This window comes from Pseudoliparis swirei, chromosome 22 (assembly GCF_029220125.1).
Source record: "Pseudoliparis swirei isolate HS2019 ecotype Mariana Trench chromosome 22, NWPU_hadal_v1, whole genome shotgun sequence".
Taxonomy (NCBI): Eukaryota; Metazoa; Chordata; class Actinopteri; order Perciformes; family Liparidae; genus Pseudoliparis; species Pseudoliparis swirei.
In genome coordinates this window covers 7,042,527-7,058,235 of record NC_079409.1, presented here as the reverse complement: position 1 = coordinate 7,058,235, position 15,709 = coordinate 7,042,527, and the positions used below count along the sequence as shown (strand labels likewise).

The window sequence follows — 15,709 nt, the reverse complement described above, 5'->3', positions numbered from 1 at the left end:
ACATTTCGGATTTCCTCTCCAGTGAAAAAAAAAAAAAAACTATCCCCTTTGTTGCCACCCCTTAATTCTGATTGGTTATCTGAATTCATATGCAAGAGATGATTGGTCTGCAACTCCTGTCACTCTCCTGAGGTTGGTCGCTGTCACCTGACTCGTACTAAGACCTGTTTTGTGACCTATCACCCGAATAATACGCAAATGCACACTCTTAACAAACATATTTCAATACATTTAAGTATGTTAGATTAACACTTCACTTTTACATTTTTATTTGTGGTAAAATAAGTAAGCGTTTGAAGAAGGTTGTGAAACAATGAGGCGACTATAACCAGCGGAGGGCGATATAACCAGCGGAGGGCGGCAGAAATCAACTAAAGTGAAGACTTTCAATGTCTTTCGACAATGTCGGAATTAATAGTGTCCATAATCTGTTAAATAATCAAGTATCAGTTGTAGACCATTTGTAACACGACAAACACACGACAAACAAAACAAAAACAGTTGATAATTCCTGTGCCTTTTCATCATAAGTAATGTTAACAGCAGCAACAAAACAATCTATGCCAATTGCCAATGACGCTTTTCGCTCTCGCCAATCAATACGCCGGAAGCATTATTTTCTACGAGGGACACCTGAAGGCACCATCTACAGCAGACCGGTTGTATAAAACGAAGCTTAATTCTCCTGCCTCGACAGCTTTCCTGCGTTTCACAATTAAGATTAGCAGCGAGAAGCAGCACCCCAAACCCAGTAATTATAAGAAGAAAGCCAGCTTTAAAGACGACATCATTATGGCACATTACAGAGTAAGTGTGTTTGCTGCTGTCGCTTTGTTTTTCCTCTTAGTGAACAGGTTATTGTCTAATGTTACCAACGTTAGCGGCCAGCTAGCTAAACTAACATGGGCTCGCTCGGCACCAAGCTGCTCATTAGGGAGTCCGTGCCCCACCTGTGACGACTCGTGTTGTGGCTTTGGGGTCGTAAATGTTTGTCGGTGCGCCTTAGTAAAGATAATAATATATAAAACGACTGAAAACTACCTTTATCATTCCGTATTCTCCCGTAGGTTACAGTTTGACCATTTTATATCTGACGTTTGTCACGTTCATTGTTAACTTCGAAAATGACTAACGAGCAAGACATTCATGCAAATTAACGACTGTCGTGAAAGCAAGCGTGAAGTCAATTTTAAACATGATTTTATTTATTTTTAATCTACATTTCTTTTCTTTGGTATATTCGCGTTAACTAGTCCTGACGGTTTACAGTTTTGTTGGTAATACAATGAATGACTTTTCTCTCCCTTCAGACTCCAGACCCCAAACGGGAACAGTTTAGGAGATACTTGGAGAAAGCTGGTGTTGTTGACAGTCTGACCAGTGGTATGGCACTTCTTCTCCCTCAGGTCTAGAGGTCTTCTCTCTGAGCGTGGCCACTGTTCACAAACTTCACTTTTGTAATGAGAAGCACATGAGGCAACCCAGGAGAGTTCAAGACGATGCTACAACTGAAACCAGCTACATTTGTACAAATAGTCGACACAGATTTTCATCTGTCCGGAATGTTCTGAATATATTAATGCATATCAACACAAATGGCAGTTTTTTTGGTCTGAGTAAAAAGAGAATAGTATTCTTTGAAAAAAAGATTGAAATATCAGTGTAAACTCTAGCAGTGTTGCATGGCTGATGACAAAACACTCCTTTTGTTTGTAATACTCATTTGACCTCATTTTACATTTGATATCTAGCACTATTTATGCAATTGTATGTAACTCTTTGTTTTTGTTTAGTTCTAGTGTCTTTGTATGAACAACCTGAAAAGCCCGGGAACGCTCTGGAGTATCCTTCCACACACAAGCTGAACTATTTGCAGACATTGCCTCTCGGGCTCGTAGTTGGTCGTGAGTTGAGCCTCGGGACTGTATTAATTCCCGCACCGACGACTCCGAACCAAAACATAGAGAAATGTTTAGAAGTAGATTCTTTAACAAACTCCTTTCCCAGATTTGTGAAGCAGCATCTGAATTGTGGGAGTCAGACTTTAACGGACACGGAGGCTCTGCAGCAGGAGGTGGTCGACTTGAGGCTGAGGTGTGTACATCTGACAGACGAAAACAAGAACCTCAAATCAAAGGTGCGTTTTGACCGCTTCTCGCCGTAAGTTACGTGTCATTTCAGGCAACACGCCTAACGTAGATACGCTTTCTCTTCCGTATCTCCAGCTGCAGCGTTATGAACCTGAAGATGGCGCAACAGCTGACTAGACCACAGCAGCACTTTGGCTTCATCAATGTAGATTTAGTTAGTTTTGCTTTTATGACACAACAACACTATGACATGAAGGCAGATCATTTTTAGGTGCCTATTTTTGTAAATCTTCTTTTCTACCATTTCTTTGAATTTAACTTATGCTGTACATGTATGTATATAAGTTTGTTCCTTGTTTGTTTAATCTTTAACTTAGCTTGAGAAATTGCCCTCTTTTATATGGCTGAAAAAGTCAGATCTTAAAGAAATACTTCACCCTTAATAAAGTATTCCTTTAGGACATGGGGCATGTCCTTTTTTTGAGGCGTCTATTTGAAAAACAAATGTGCTATTTCTCTTTTACTTTCATAGTTATTAAACCAACATGCTGTGTTTAGAGCATCGTGACAGTGTGTGACAGAGACACACTCGTACTTAATTTACAATAAGCTGGTTACCAGTAAAATATAGTACTTTTCACAATGTTGTAGTCATTGTTGTATCGCTGATTAAACTCATTTATAAAGAAACAATGTATCAGTTGGGCCATTTATTAGAACATGATGGGATTGTATTACTGTGTTCAGATAAAGCTGTGTACGTTTATTATAACACATTACTTTCTACTCTAAAGGCAAAATTAACAATCTTCTCAGGAAACAAACAAGTATAGAAATGAGATAACATTATAGAGACAAATGAAGACATTGGAGACCAGAGAACATCCGGTTTTCTACCAGGTTTAATCTGATTTAGTCATTTTAGAGTCAAAACTATCGACAGTAATGTTTATCTGCTTATTGATATGCTTGGGGGAAACTTGACTAGTGAAAACTACAGCTCCCTGCTGATGCCCTAAAACATACAGAGATGGAATTGAACTACAAACTTCAGACTAAACCATATTTTCTTCACAAATATCTGGATGCAATGTTTATATGTCACACTTCAATGAAAAGACAGTGCAGGCCTGGTCTTGTGTTGGACCAGTCGGATGGTCATTGTTCATGCTCATTGGGTTGCGGTGCATGCACTCAGTCACAATAGAATACAAGTTTGTTCCAAAAACAGTTGAAAAATATATAAAACATACTATACAAGGTCCTCAGTTTATCTTTGTAATGTCACCAAAAGCATTTAAAGATGTCTGTTTCATTACTCCAATGGGGTATTTAAGCGATGTTTTGCAGCTGGAGGACGGGGGTCCGGGGTTGTGCCTTTTTTGCACTTGTTGTGATGGTAGTCGTCCAGTTCGTCCCTCTCGTCCCTCATGTGAGGGTAGAAGTCCAAGATGCCCTTCTTGACCTTCTTGCAGCCCAGGTGCGTGATCTCCAAGATGTTCAGGAAGAGGGAGACGGCTGCGACGCACTGCATGAACACCGTGAACACCTCCGTCGGCCGGGAAACGTAGCAGTCCACCGCGTTGGGACAAGGGTCCCGCTCGCACTTGAAGAGCGGTTGGAGGCGGAAGCCGTACAGGAGGTACTGGCCCGTCATGAAGGCCACTTCTACGGCGGAGCGCGTGAGGACGTGGGCCACGTAGGTGCGCAGCAGGGACCCCCTCAGGGGGGCTTTGGTCAGCTTCCCCTGGTCCAGCTGCTTCACCTCCTGGCCTCCGCCAGCTCCACGCCGACCAGCTCCTTCCGCAGCAGAGCCTTCTTCTTCTGCCGGGTGTTCTCCAGCGCCCGCAGCCTGAAGAGGGCGTGGCCCATGTAGACCAGCGAGGGGGATGACACGAAGATGACCTGCAGCACCCAGTAGCGGATGAGGGAGATGGGGAACGCGTGGTCGTAGCACACGTTCCTGCAGCCGGGCTGCTCGGTGTTGCAGATGAAGTCGGCCTGCTCGTCGGTCCACACGTCCTCCGCCGCCACGCCCAGGACCAGCATGCGGAAGACGAACAGGACGGTGAGCCAGATCTTGCCGACCGTCGTGGAATGGACGTGCACCTCCTCCAAAATCCCCCCGAGGAAGTTCCAGTCGCCCATCTTCACTCTGCCATTGTGACTGGGAGGACGTGGGTGACGGAGAGAGGTGGAATAAGTGCTGGAGCTGTTTAATGTTGTAAAAACAATTAATAGTACAGTGAAAATACTAGTCAACCGTGAGAAAATAAATTGGATTTTAAGACACATTATTTTCAGGATGTTAAAGAAAAGCCCAAACAAAAGGAAAAACTCGTTAAAGTATTCATTTAGAGTTCCCAGCAACAAAGGAAATATGAAGAAATTGCAATACCTTTTTAAATGTACAAATGAAACATTCGCTTCGTCCAGCGCCCCCTGCGGCCGCAGCGTCATAAGAGCATAAGATCCAGGGTGGCGTTCTGTGCTGTCGCTGTTTCCGTTTACCTTGCACCCAAAAGTTGTTTTAAACTCGTTGCCACCCTCCACACGAGACCCTGGACGTCATCATCCAAACCCAAGTGACCCGCCTCTGCCCAGCGCTGCTCCAAACGAAGAGGGAACCACTGGGCGGTTGCCAACACTCCTCTGACCAGAGGAAGTCAATAACGACCGCTTCACCCATGCATTTAAATCACGGCCTCGCAATGATGTCGTAACACTGATATTGACCTCGATATTTGCAGATCAGGGATGATTTTACTTGGTCTTTTTTGTTGTTTTCCTTCCCTTTCCAACAGAACTACGGCATGCATTGAACAGCAGAGCTCCTAACTCACTGAGCATATGTTATTGTGGTTCATGTGATGTGTGTGTAAATAACCACCCTGTTTCCAAAAAGGTGCTTAGCAAGTCCAGACTGTATTGCGTGGGCGGTGTTGTTGGAGTCGTTTGTGCAAACAAAGGAGAAGAAGCCGTCCCTGTGGTTTGGGATCCCGACATTATCAATACCAGTCCGTTATTTAACCAGGCCTCGTGTAATCAATAGTGTGCTACTATAGCAACGTAATCAATGAGACACCATGTCTGATTTCATAGCCTGCTGTTCCTCTCTGGATGTACATATGTTCTCACACACGTGACACTTTATTTCATCCCATTTACAAGAAATCTATCCCAATGGATTAGTGTGCACACCGCCCTATTCTAAATACCTTTAAACACCTCCGTGGGAGAAGTATGCCCATCAGAGCAAGACGAACGACGAGGGGGAATCTTTGCTTGACAACATTCAAAATGATGAACTCTTCCCTTCTGACCCCAAAACTCTCACTCTGCCCAGTAGATCAGGATTGATTCAAACCAGTCTGGTCCAAACACATTAAGGGTGCAGGAGGTCACACTGGGAGACCGTACTGGGAGAATCCCAATGTGATTTCCACATTTTCAATCAGACAAATCATTTTTTTCCTTGTACTTCAAACTCAGGCTGTGGAAACAGTGATCTATATAAATGATATATATATATATACACATGTATATATATGTATATGAAAGTATTTTATTTAATGTAATTAAAAAAAAAAAAAAAAAAATGTCATGCAAAATTCATTTCTGGATTCATTACAAATCAACTTAAATTTTTTCTTTTTTATTTTATTTGATTTTTTCTTGCTTAAAAAAAAACTCTAAATCTATCTCATAAAATTTTTTTATTATTCAGACCAGGTTAAAAAAGATTTATAACAGCTGAGTGTTTGTCAAGGCTCAGGAAACCTTGCAGGTGGTGTTTAATTTAATTACAATTCAAGATTTGTTTAATACCCTACTAGTATACTTTTTCATGATATAGTTTTTAAATAAATCAGAATAAAAGGCTTGCAATTAATATTTTGATTGTTTGTAATCCAGAAAGAATGTACATTTTTTTTTTTTTTTTTGCATACAGAAAAATAAAGAACTTCATCACAATATTCTAATTTTCTGAGACAGTCCTGTATATACATATAAATATATATATATACACACACATTAGATTCAACATATTCTATGGTGGAGAAGCAGTAACTGGAAAGTTTAGGAGCTTTTAAGTAGTTTATTGAACTCAATCAATTGAGAAACTCTTAAAAGAAAGATCCTCGTTAACTATACTGTGAAGCGGCACATTTTCAATAATAAATTCAAAAACACTTCAGCAACGAGAACTGAGCAGCACACCGTTCACTCGGGATGCGCTGCCATCCCGACGAGGCGGCAGCAGAGTGGTCCCGGGACAACAGATGTTTCGATTGCTGCTACATGGGACAACATACACTTTCCCCCTGCGTCGGGGTCAAGGCAAACAAGCACATGGTAATTGCATATTGATGCACTAAGTCATATTGATGAGCTGTGTTTGGAAACTATAGAACTTGCCACATACTGTAGAAAGCAGTCGCCGACATTCAGGTACAATTACAACATGTAAGGGAGACCCTGCAGCATCAAAACGCCAGCTGCTGTGCGCGCTGCGGTACCCGCTAATTGACAATGAATAGACAACCAAGAGAAATGTAGTCTTCAATAGTAATTATATATATACTTATATGTATATATATGTATATATACATTTATATATTTTTTTAATATATATTCACCAGATGAAAATCAATCATCAGATTCTGCCAAAGATTCAATTTGACGACAAATATATTTTTTTTAAATCATTTTATTTTTTTTAAGACATTGAGTTGTGGAAATGTAAAACCAAGTGTGGGAGGTTTCAGTTTGGTCTTAATCTACAGAAAATGTACCAACGCTGAACTAAAAGTTAAAAAGACAGTTTCCCCAAAGTGAAGTTGGGGTATCGTCCGACATCAACCACCCTTTTTATTCCATGACAGTCGACTGCAGTCAAACAGAAGACAAAGGTTTGTACTTCTAAGGATGAAAAACAATCAGCAGGTTTACAAAAAGACAAATCTAATGAGTCCCGTCATGTCAACAGGAAGTGGCTGAAACAACGTGGCATTAAGCCACAGCTGACACTTCCTGAGAAACTCATCGGGTTCTTTCATGTCTCTCACATGCTGAATATATTTCACCACATATGTAATGTAATGTAATTTAAAAACACGTCTCATGAATACTGAAAGTCCAAGAGAGAGAGTCCTTGATGATTCAACAGAAAGTATTCAGTTTAACAGTTTGAGAAAAAGAGATTTTATGAAGGAAAAATGAGGTGAAATGGGACCGGTGTGTTCTTTGACTTCCCGATGAAGGTCAAAGAGGTCTAGAAACTCACAAACATTAAAACATGAATAACACATTAAAATGTTCAGATAAAATTTCCATTCAGTTTTAAATGACTCGCTCATTTAAGGCACGTTTTGCTCCACATTGTCTAAATATAGAAAATATGCTGTCTGCAATGTTACGCATGACCAGCAGGGGGCACCCTTCTCCTCAAACTCACCAATTCAGCTCCAAAAACAAGACAATCGGATAGTAGACAAAAAAATTAAAATACTCTGTGCACTTTACCAAAAGTCACTGAAAAGCAACTTTTCACTGAAACCCTTCAGTACATCAGTGAAATACAGCGTCCTAAGTGACATTGAGGCTTTAGTTTAGCTTTAGTTTAGCTTTAGTGTAAACATTTTTAAAAAAGGTTCAGTTCAGCTTCATGGTCCTATGAAGCCGGGCTCAGGAAGATGTTGAAGACCACAGCAAAGACCACGAACAGCATGTATCCGCCTATGCAGAGCCAGAAGCGTGGGTCTTTCATGAGCTTCTTATTGTAGGCGCTGAAGAAGACGTAGCCGATGGTCATCCCGGCCGCGATCCCTCCAAAATGAGCCACAAAAGACACCTGGGAGGGGAGACGATGAAGTGAGCTTTCAGTGAGCCTGTAATGACCCAAATTGAATAGAGCGCACGCCGTCGGCTCCCGTCATCCGACCTCGCACACAAGATACCCGCAGAACCAGATGCAAAAGAAGAGACAAAGGAAAAGGAAGCGAGATAACAACACGGCGGAGGGAACAAGGAATCAGCTTTTTGGAGTCTGCTAATCAGTTAGAAAGACAAACACGCCTCATCCGACAGGAAGAAGATCCTTCAGGAGACGATGCAGCCGAAAGACAACGGTCACCATTTCTCAACTCGGAGTACTGATTTGAAGCGGTGTGTGTGTGAAAGTGTGTTGTGTTCTTAGTCTTTGTTCATTAGTTGGTGCCCACACAGATGTATTTCTCCGGGAGAATAATCAAGTCCCAGCAAGAGCTACTAATGCCGCCTGTGGCCACAAGCCGGTTACATCCATCACCACGCAGCGACAGCTCGGGGGAGCTTCTGCTGGAGTCCTCTACTGTACCGGGGGAGGAACACAAACCTTCAATCCAGCCTCGTCCGAGAGGAACCGTCTGTAGAAGGCAAATCCAAAATCGGTCCCAACTGGCGAAAGAAACCAGTATTAAATATTATGGAAGTGTGATCACGGCAGTTAGAAAGCCGATCGCAACACGCAGGAGAACCTACCAAATATCACTATCGCGAGGATCCGAAATACTCCGAGGAGAGGAATCATCTCTCGGAAATTCTGTGAAATGAAATCGGACATTTGTTTGAGAAGATTTGAGCGAGCTGCTCCTGCACGCTGCACTCATTACGCCCCCAGACAACCTTCAGACAATGAAATCTGTCGCCTGGCCTTCTCTTTGGAAATGTTCAAAACATAAACGATCAAATTACCTTTGCATGTCACCTGTTATAGCATTTAAAACATGTGAAACAGAGTCGGGACGGCCTCTTCTCTCACCTGAACAACAACGTAAACACTGAACTCACCACCACTGCGTTCATGAAAAAGCCCCCTATGAGGGCGTAGACGCCTCCAGACGCTCCCACCAAAGCACTGAGGGGATCAAAGATGGAGCTGGCCAACGAGCCTGCGGGGAGACGGAGACAATCAGCGGCGTTACGCACTTCGAGACCGGCGGGACGAGTTCGTGTGAGGCGTCAGGGAGGATTCTTCTAGCGCAGATCAAGTCCAGCTCGCTCGAGCTGCTTTGTGCAACGACAGAGCGCCAATAAATAAAGAACTAGAACGGGCACTCGGTAGAGCGCATCCCTTCGCATATCACAGGATTGGGCATTGAGTTATGAACATGTTGGCATTAGTTGCATGCCAATTGGATAAAAAGAAGATTCTGACCTTTTCATGACCTTGACCTTTGACCCGATCGATCCCAAAATCTAATCAAATGGTCTCCGGATAATAACCAATCATGCCACCAAATTTCATGCGATTCGGTTTGATACTTTTTGAGTTCTGCGAGTAACACGCATACAAATAAATAAATACACGGCGATCAAAACATAACCTTCCGCATTTTCAATGCGAAGGTAATAAATCAAAAAAAGGTGATTTAAACAATTTTTTGTTAACCTGCCAGGACGCCCGCCATATAAACCATCCCCACTTCAAATCCCTTGTGGACCAGTTCCAGCGGGATGCCCAGCAGCAGCTGCATCAACAGGTTTCCCACGATGTGCTGAACGCTAGAGACGGGCGGAGAAGAGAAGGAGAAGGACTTCATCAGAAACACGAGTTGACTGTAAAAACAATGTCGGCGGGTAAGGCTGCTGTTTTTCTGTAGCTTTGACTTCGTAGACATATCCCGCGGCTCCCAGAAAAACAAATCCCAAACGTATAAGAACCGTCGGGCACTCGTATATATATACTTCATTTTGTATTTTATATTTTACTTGTATACATCTATATCTTTCATCCCTGTTTTTTATATTTTATTCTTGTGTGTTTAATTTATTGGTGCTGCTACTGTGACGACAAATTTCCCCTTGGGGATTAATAAAGTATATATCTATCTATCCATCACTCGCACAGGGCGACTATCGGGGGAATCAAATCCCACGTGGAGCACTCTGGAGTCTTTGGAGCAGCAGGATGTGTGGGCTGTGCCAACGCGTCATCCTGCCTCACGGTGCGTTCGCACCAAAAGCCAAACTATTTTTTCGCGCGACCGAATCCCATGAAAAGTTAACCTACAGACGCGTGTGGCTGCGATAGACGCAATATTTTCCCGGGCGTCGCGTTTGGGGCGACGCGTTTTCAGCGGCGCAATTTTCACCCCGAGTTGAAATATTTCAACTTTGAGGCGGTCATCTCCCAACTCGGGCCAATCCGCTCTTGAGTTCCGCTCTCGTAGCGCTGGAAGCGGAAGTCTTTCAGACGTAACAGTAACTTCATCGGTGAAAGTGACCGAGCTGAGTGAGCCTACGGGTGATGTCATGAACCCAAACACGAGGGCGTTAGTGTGTGGGACGTCCACGACAAATATAAAGCAGAACTAGCGGTTAGTTATTCTGGTGGATGAAGGAGATGATAACGGTCTTTACTGAGACGAGACACGGAGATAAGCCCCGCCCCTCGCGGAGCGTCTCGACGCTCATGACCTGAACACGGCGAACGGTCGAGCGAGTAAACTCACGCGTTTTGGGCGACGCGAAAAATAGTTCCGCTTTTGGTGTGAACGCACCTCGACGGTGCGGCTCATCGTCGTGTTTCTAAAGAGTTTTGGGGACAACAAAGAAGGTCCGGAGCCCAGATGAGCTGCTCATGATTTTGTGGGTTTTCCCTGTCGTCTCGCGGCTCATGTGCACGCGGTTGTTTTTCTCGGCGTGTGCCGCGCCACTCGGCTTTGGCCGTGTTTTGACAGATGTGCTCCGTACGAAACGCAAACGGCGCTCTGCCCCTCGCCGCCGTGGCCGTGAATGTGAGGTAGTGCGGAAGCAGGTGTAAGAATCACGACGACGTTTCCCCCAAACCCCGGAACGCTGTAATCAGTAAAGACGTGTCACTCAAACATGACATCGGAATTGAATCAACACCTGACGGCATCGGAAAAAAAGAAGAAGAAAAAAAACCAGCAGATTATGAGCTTGGTGGCCGCGGCGCTGTAAAGTATCGGTGGTTTGTTTTTGGCCGCGCCCCCGATGTGACTCGAGCGCCCGCGGTGTAATTAAGGCCTCTGACAGCGCCTGGCCATGCTCACCCGGCGTGGACAAACATGTAGGAGATGAAGCGCCATGCTTCCTGCCGGTCGTCAGGCTTGTACGTGAGGGGGCTCCTCCAGATGCTCTCGTCCAGGGTCACCCACTGCTTCTGAGGCTTCCACACGGCGTAGTAGACAAACACGGCCAGCTGACGGAGAGCAGAGACACCGTTAGTCAGAGATGCTTTTTAAAGGAGTCAAACTTTACGGTTGGCGGCAGTGGAGGGATGACGACAAATCACAGACAGCTGAGAAAATAAAGAGGGGGAAGGATGATCGAGAAATACAGATGTCGGCGTGTGTTTAACCGACCGCGGGAGATCCCCCTGAGGAAGAACAGTGCAGCTCAGTCGATCCTCCCCGGGTGAATAAAGTATTCGCAGACATTCAAAAGCGGTGACATTGGACCTCTGCGAGCGGAGAAAGAGCCGTTCATCACGAGGAGGCGAGTGTTCAGGAGACACTCGGTGACAACAGACAAACGGACTTTACCACCAGTTCTGTTCCAGGATTTTAAATCGCGCGTGTGTCTGGATGTATCCCCTAGTCGTGATAATGTAGAGGAAATATACAAATCAATTCATTTAAAAATAAAACGTTTGTGGTTTCAAAAACATAAAAACACACAAACATTTGTATCATGTGCACAAAAGATATTTAAAAATAAGACGAAATATAGGCGAATATTTACTTCAAGTTCCATAACTAAACATTAATAAGCAAAATATAGACATTTGTAAGTCTTCATTGTCAACCATGGAGTTTTACTATTGTCATTCACTATCTGTTCAGTGTATTTGTTGCTAACCAATACAATAATAAATACATACATCTGCTTACTACTACCATGCTTTATTAGTTGGAATGCTTCACTATTGTTCTTGTGATCTTTACTTGAACTTATTCTTCTATTTCTTCCATACGTATTCTTCTATTTCTTCCGTACTCTTCCTTCATATTTTCAGCTTCAGAAACCGTTCAAATATTTAAAAAATTCATCTTCTTCAGGAGCAGGAGGGTATGACCTTTCATATTTCTAGTTTTTCTAATCTTTCGATCTTTAAATAATGTAATGTGTTTTTTAATTCCTATGGAGAAAATATTCAACTTTAAACAAATGTCAACTATTTTCAGGCATTTTCAGCAGTTGTTTTGAATATTTTAGCTTCAAACTTTCAAATCTTAGCATTACAACACATTTTCAGCAGGAAATGCATTTTCTAGTTCTTAAAGTTACTGATGGCAACTTACCATCTCTCACTCGTCTCACAGCTTCAGGACTAGAAACCAAACGTCGCTCTGTTGTTCCACATGGAGGCTTTCAAACACATTCCTGATGGCATTGGCTTTGGGATATATTAAAAGAGAGTCCACTTCCCTTTAAAGCCATAGATATGGAGCCAAAAGGAGGCCACAGCAGCCCTCCTGCCCCCTCCTGCTATTTTAACAAATCACCCATTGATCCTCCACATTCCACACTTTATTTACCCGATTCTAAAAAGCCAAAGAAGACACAGTGTGTCTTTCTGTTTGCACATTGAGGAATCCCACCAGTGAGGATCAGCTGCACGAGGTCCTACCTAGAGCTACGGCTCCATGACCCCCACGACCCCCAACGCCTACGGCCTGCTGGTGCGCACTTTATGAATCAGGACATTCAGAAGAAAGTGAACGCTCTTATATTTTGATATGAGACCAGATACTGTCTTATATTTTGGATATCGTAATATGGCACAAGTGTCATATTTTCCTGGTTTTAAGGGTTGCATTACAATAAAAAAAAGACATTTTAGAACTTACCAGACGGTTCTCTTCATTCTATTATTAGCTTGTATCCACTTTGTCATTAGATCCTCATCACTGATGATCATTCATCAAAAATCGCACTAACTTAATATTTTGTGAACGCACCAGTGATCAAACCCACAATATTGTCACACTATCGATATAGATATTTGGTCAAAACTAGAGATAATTGATTATCTCCAGAGCGATATCTGCTGTACAAGATCATCTCAGGAGGTCAATTGTTTTTCTAAATGACACAATATCCCAGTCGGGCTTCTACCACTTCACTTCCATATCTGCTCCACGACATACAATCACAGCCAATCTATAAAGTATAATTATAATTATTATATTATATAGAATTAACACCTCGACAGCAGATAACACAAATGTAGGCTGCATTTGGAATTAGATCACAGAATCCACACTGATCGTCCCAGTGCCCGTGCAGTACGTGTGTGTGTGTGTGTGTGTGTGGTGTACATTCAGGGCACACAGCTACCTCTGCAATACTGATGAGGATGATGAAGATGGGGGGCGGGCAGCAGTTGGCCCGTTCCAGGTACTTGCTGCGGGAGTCTTTTGGAAGCATCCATTTGGAGACGGACCGCTGGAACTTCTCGCAACATCCCATCTTTCTAACACCATCGGGCTGGTCGGCTTCACTGCCGAGCCGCCGCCCGTCTCGGTCCACCGGGAGCGGCTCCTGCTGCTCGAGGTCGATGGCCTCCATCACTGCTCCAGCCCTACGCAGAAGATTAAACAGAAAGGTGGTGGGGAAATGACATTTTCCAAATGAACCCCGTAGACGAGTCAACACCTCTCTTGTACAGCTTCAACAAAAACATCAGAACCTTCATGAAGGTAGGACATACTGCAAGGCCAGGTTTAGCTCGGGGTACCTAATAAACCAGCGTATAAATATATTGAGATGTAAAATGACATTTACTGTGATCGAGGATGTATTATCCATATTGCCCACCTGTATTCTTAAAGTGCCTAGAAGTCAATTAGTATGAATTAATACAAATCTATATCTCCAGTACTTCGGTCATACGAACAGACATAACTGATAACCACAACTCACACGTATGTTCAATAGGATTAATCATTCTATGTATAAAGAAACCACAGAAAATAATGAAAAATGCCATTTGAAATTCCCAGTTTTGTCTTCATGCGAAAGTTAACATAGGGCTTAGTTTGCAGGATAACAATTAAAGGAAATCTCAAAGAACTCAGATCAATAATGTACACTCGTCATTTTCAGACCCCAGAGTCAGAAACGTACTTCAAAAATTTTACTAAAACGTGTACACATGATCTTTAAAATACTCTCTGAACCTTTACTATACGTCACTAATAGATGCATTTCAAGTATCATTAAATACTCTCCTTGAGTAAGACAACTGACAGCTGTCAGTCAGTACTATACATTAACTTGAAATTGTATTACTTCCTTGTATTACCCGGGCTGAGATATTTAAATAATATTAATATTCCTGTGAGATCGGACTAGACAGAAGCAGACAGCTGCCCAGCGGCCTGTTAGTCAGGACGCTGCAGCCAATTAGCGTTTCCTGTTTACTGAGCGTTGTTGGTGATAGTACTAATTTTGTGGGTCACACACAAACTATTCCTGACAAATGAATGTAAAATGTAGTCCAACATGATAACGTTACGTCTCCTGTAGTTTTGTTGTTGTTGAATTAATTCGACTTAATGTTGGTCTTTACTCACCTAAAGTGTTGACAGGAAGAGTGCAGGGGGCTCCAAGAAGTCCCGAACGCAACGATATCGATTCAACTACAGCTAAACTGATTTTTTTTAAATCAATTGGCGAAGTGACGAGTGCATAAGTTCACATGCGGCACTGGAGTTTAAACAATAGCGTGTTCAACGCCGCTCCTCCATGTTTTCAGTCTCTTCTCCGTCAGCCCACCGTCCGTCTGAGTGAAGAAGGAGCAAAGCCACTTGGAGATAATTATAGACCTTTCTTTGCTTCTTCCTGCAAGAAGCTTCCTCCCTCGTCCCAGACGGCACACTGGCGATGCCCCCTTTTTCTTTTCTCCAACTCAACTCCAGGTGAGTTTCACGGAAACACGGTGAATTCCGCTGTCTGCAACCCGCGCGCGACACCAGCAGCCTACCTGTTTCCCCGTGCCACACCTGGGGTCGGTGACGTCACCGATAGGTGTTCCAGATCAGCGCTCCTCCTCCCCCACATCTCCCCACTCACACAGCCCTGCACGCACACGAATGCGACCATCTTTGATCCACGCCGACAAATTCAAATATTATACAGCCCTAAGTGAAGTTAATTTATTTTTATAATGTTGCTTTGACTTGAATGAACCACCAGGGGGAAGTAGAGTCCACCATGAAGAACAAAGGAAGTGTCAAATGTCTCAACTGGAGATGTCGAGTAGTAAAAGCTGCTTTTTTTATATACTCATTACCTTCGCATTGAAAATGCCGGAAGGTTATGTTTTGATCGCCGTGTATTTATTTATTTATTTATATGCGTGTTATTCGCAAATCTCAAAAAGTATTGAACCGAATCGCATGAAATTTGGTGGGATGATTGTTTATTATCCGGGGACCAGTTGATTAGATTTTGGGATCGATCGGGTCAAAGGTCAAAGGTCAAAGGTCATGAACAGGTCAAAATCTTTCGCAGAACTCAGAAAGTATTTAACCGAATCGCATGAAATTTGGTGGGATGATTGTTTATTATCCGGGGACCAGTTGATTAGATTTTGGGATCGATCG

At 43.1% G+C, this 15,709-nt stretch overlaps 3 protein-coding genes across 3 annotated transcripts; 1 reads left to right on the top strand and 2 right to left on the bottom strand.

Annotated features, from left to right (window-relative positions):
• The first annotated feature begins 558 nt into the window (after nt 1-558).
• LOC130212759 (c-Myc-binding protein-like) lies at nt 559-2,787 on the top strand. The gene is made up of 5 exons (XM_056443932.1): nt 559-807; nt 1,311-1,383; nt 1,794-1,842; nt 2,008-2,137; nt 2,226-2,787. The coding sequence occupies exons 1-5, from the start codon at nt 574-576 to the stop codon at nt 2,265-2,267; spliced, it is 528 nt and encodes a 175-aa protein (XP_056299907.1). The 5' UTR covers nt 559-573; the 3' UTR covers nt 2,268-2,787.
• Nucleotides 2,788-2,856: 69 nt separating this feature from the next.
• On the bottom strand, nt 2,857-4,238 carry gja9a (gap junction protein alpha 9a). Its single transcript, XM_056443931.1, is given in 2 exon segments — nt 2,857-3,863; nt 3,866-4,238. Coding segments are annotated over 2 exon segments (831 nt in total). The 3' UTR covers nt 2,857-3,405.
• A 2,545-nt stretch (nt 4,239-6,783) lies between these two features.
• On the bottom strand, nt 6,784-15,094 carry rhbdl2 (rhomboid, veinlet-like 2 (Drosophila)). The gene is made up of 8 exons (XM_056443569.1): nt 14,678-15,094; nt 13,440-13,683; nt 11,150-11,298; nt 9,523-9,635; nt 8,922-9,022; nt 8,613-8,673; nt 8,467-8,528; nt 6,784-7,944 (listed from the first exon to the last, which is right to left on the bottom strand). Exons 2-8 carry the CDS (start codon nt 13,668-13,670, stop codon nt 7,765-7,767), a joined length of 897 nt encoding a protein of 298 aa, XP_056299544.1. The 5' UTR covers nt 13,671-13,683; nt 14,678-15,094; the 3' UTR covers nt 6,784-7,764.
• Nucleotides 15,095-15,709: the final 615 nt, after the last annotated feature.

Excerpts from the sequence above, each read along its gene's own strand:
- rhbdl2 (XM_056443569.1), bottom strand. The coding sequence starts at position 13,670 with ATGGAGGCCATCGACCTCGAGCAGCAGGAGCCGCTCCCGGTGGACCGA. Across the intron at positions 11,299-13,439 it reads TCCTCATCAGTATTGCAGAG|CTGGCCGTGTTTGTCTACTA; the intron begins GTAGCTGTGTGC and ends GCTCTCCGTCAG. Across the intron at positions 7,945-8,466 it reads CGGACGAGGCTGGATTGAAG|GTGTCTTTTGTGGCTCATTT; the intron begins GTTTGTGTTCCT and ends CTCCCCTCCCAG.
- LOC130212759 (XM_056443932.1), top strand. The coding sequence starts at position 574 with ATGACGCTTTTCGCTCTCGCCAATCAATACGCCGGAAGCATTATTTTC. Across the intron at positions 1,384-1,793 it reads TGTTGACAGTCTGACCAGTG|TTCTAGTGTCTTTGTATGAA; the intron begins GTATGGCACTTC and ends GTTTTTGTTTAG. Across the intron at positions 2,138-2,225 it reads ACAAGAACCTCAAATCAAAG|CTGCAGCGTTATGAACCTGA; the intron begins GTGCGTTTTGAC and ends CCGTATCTCCAG.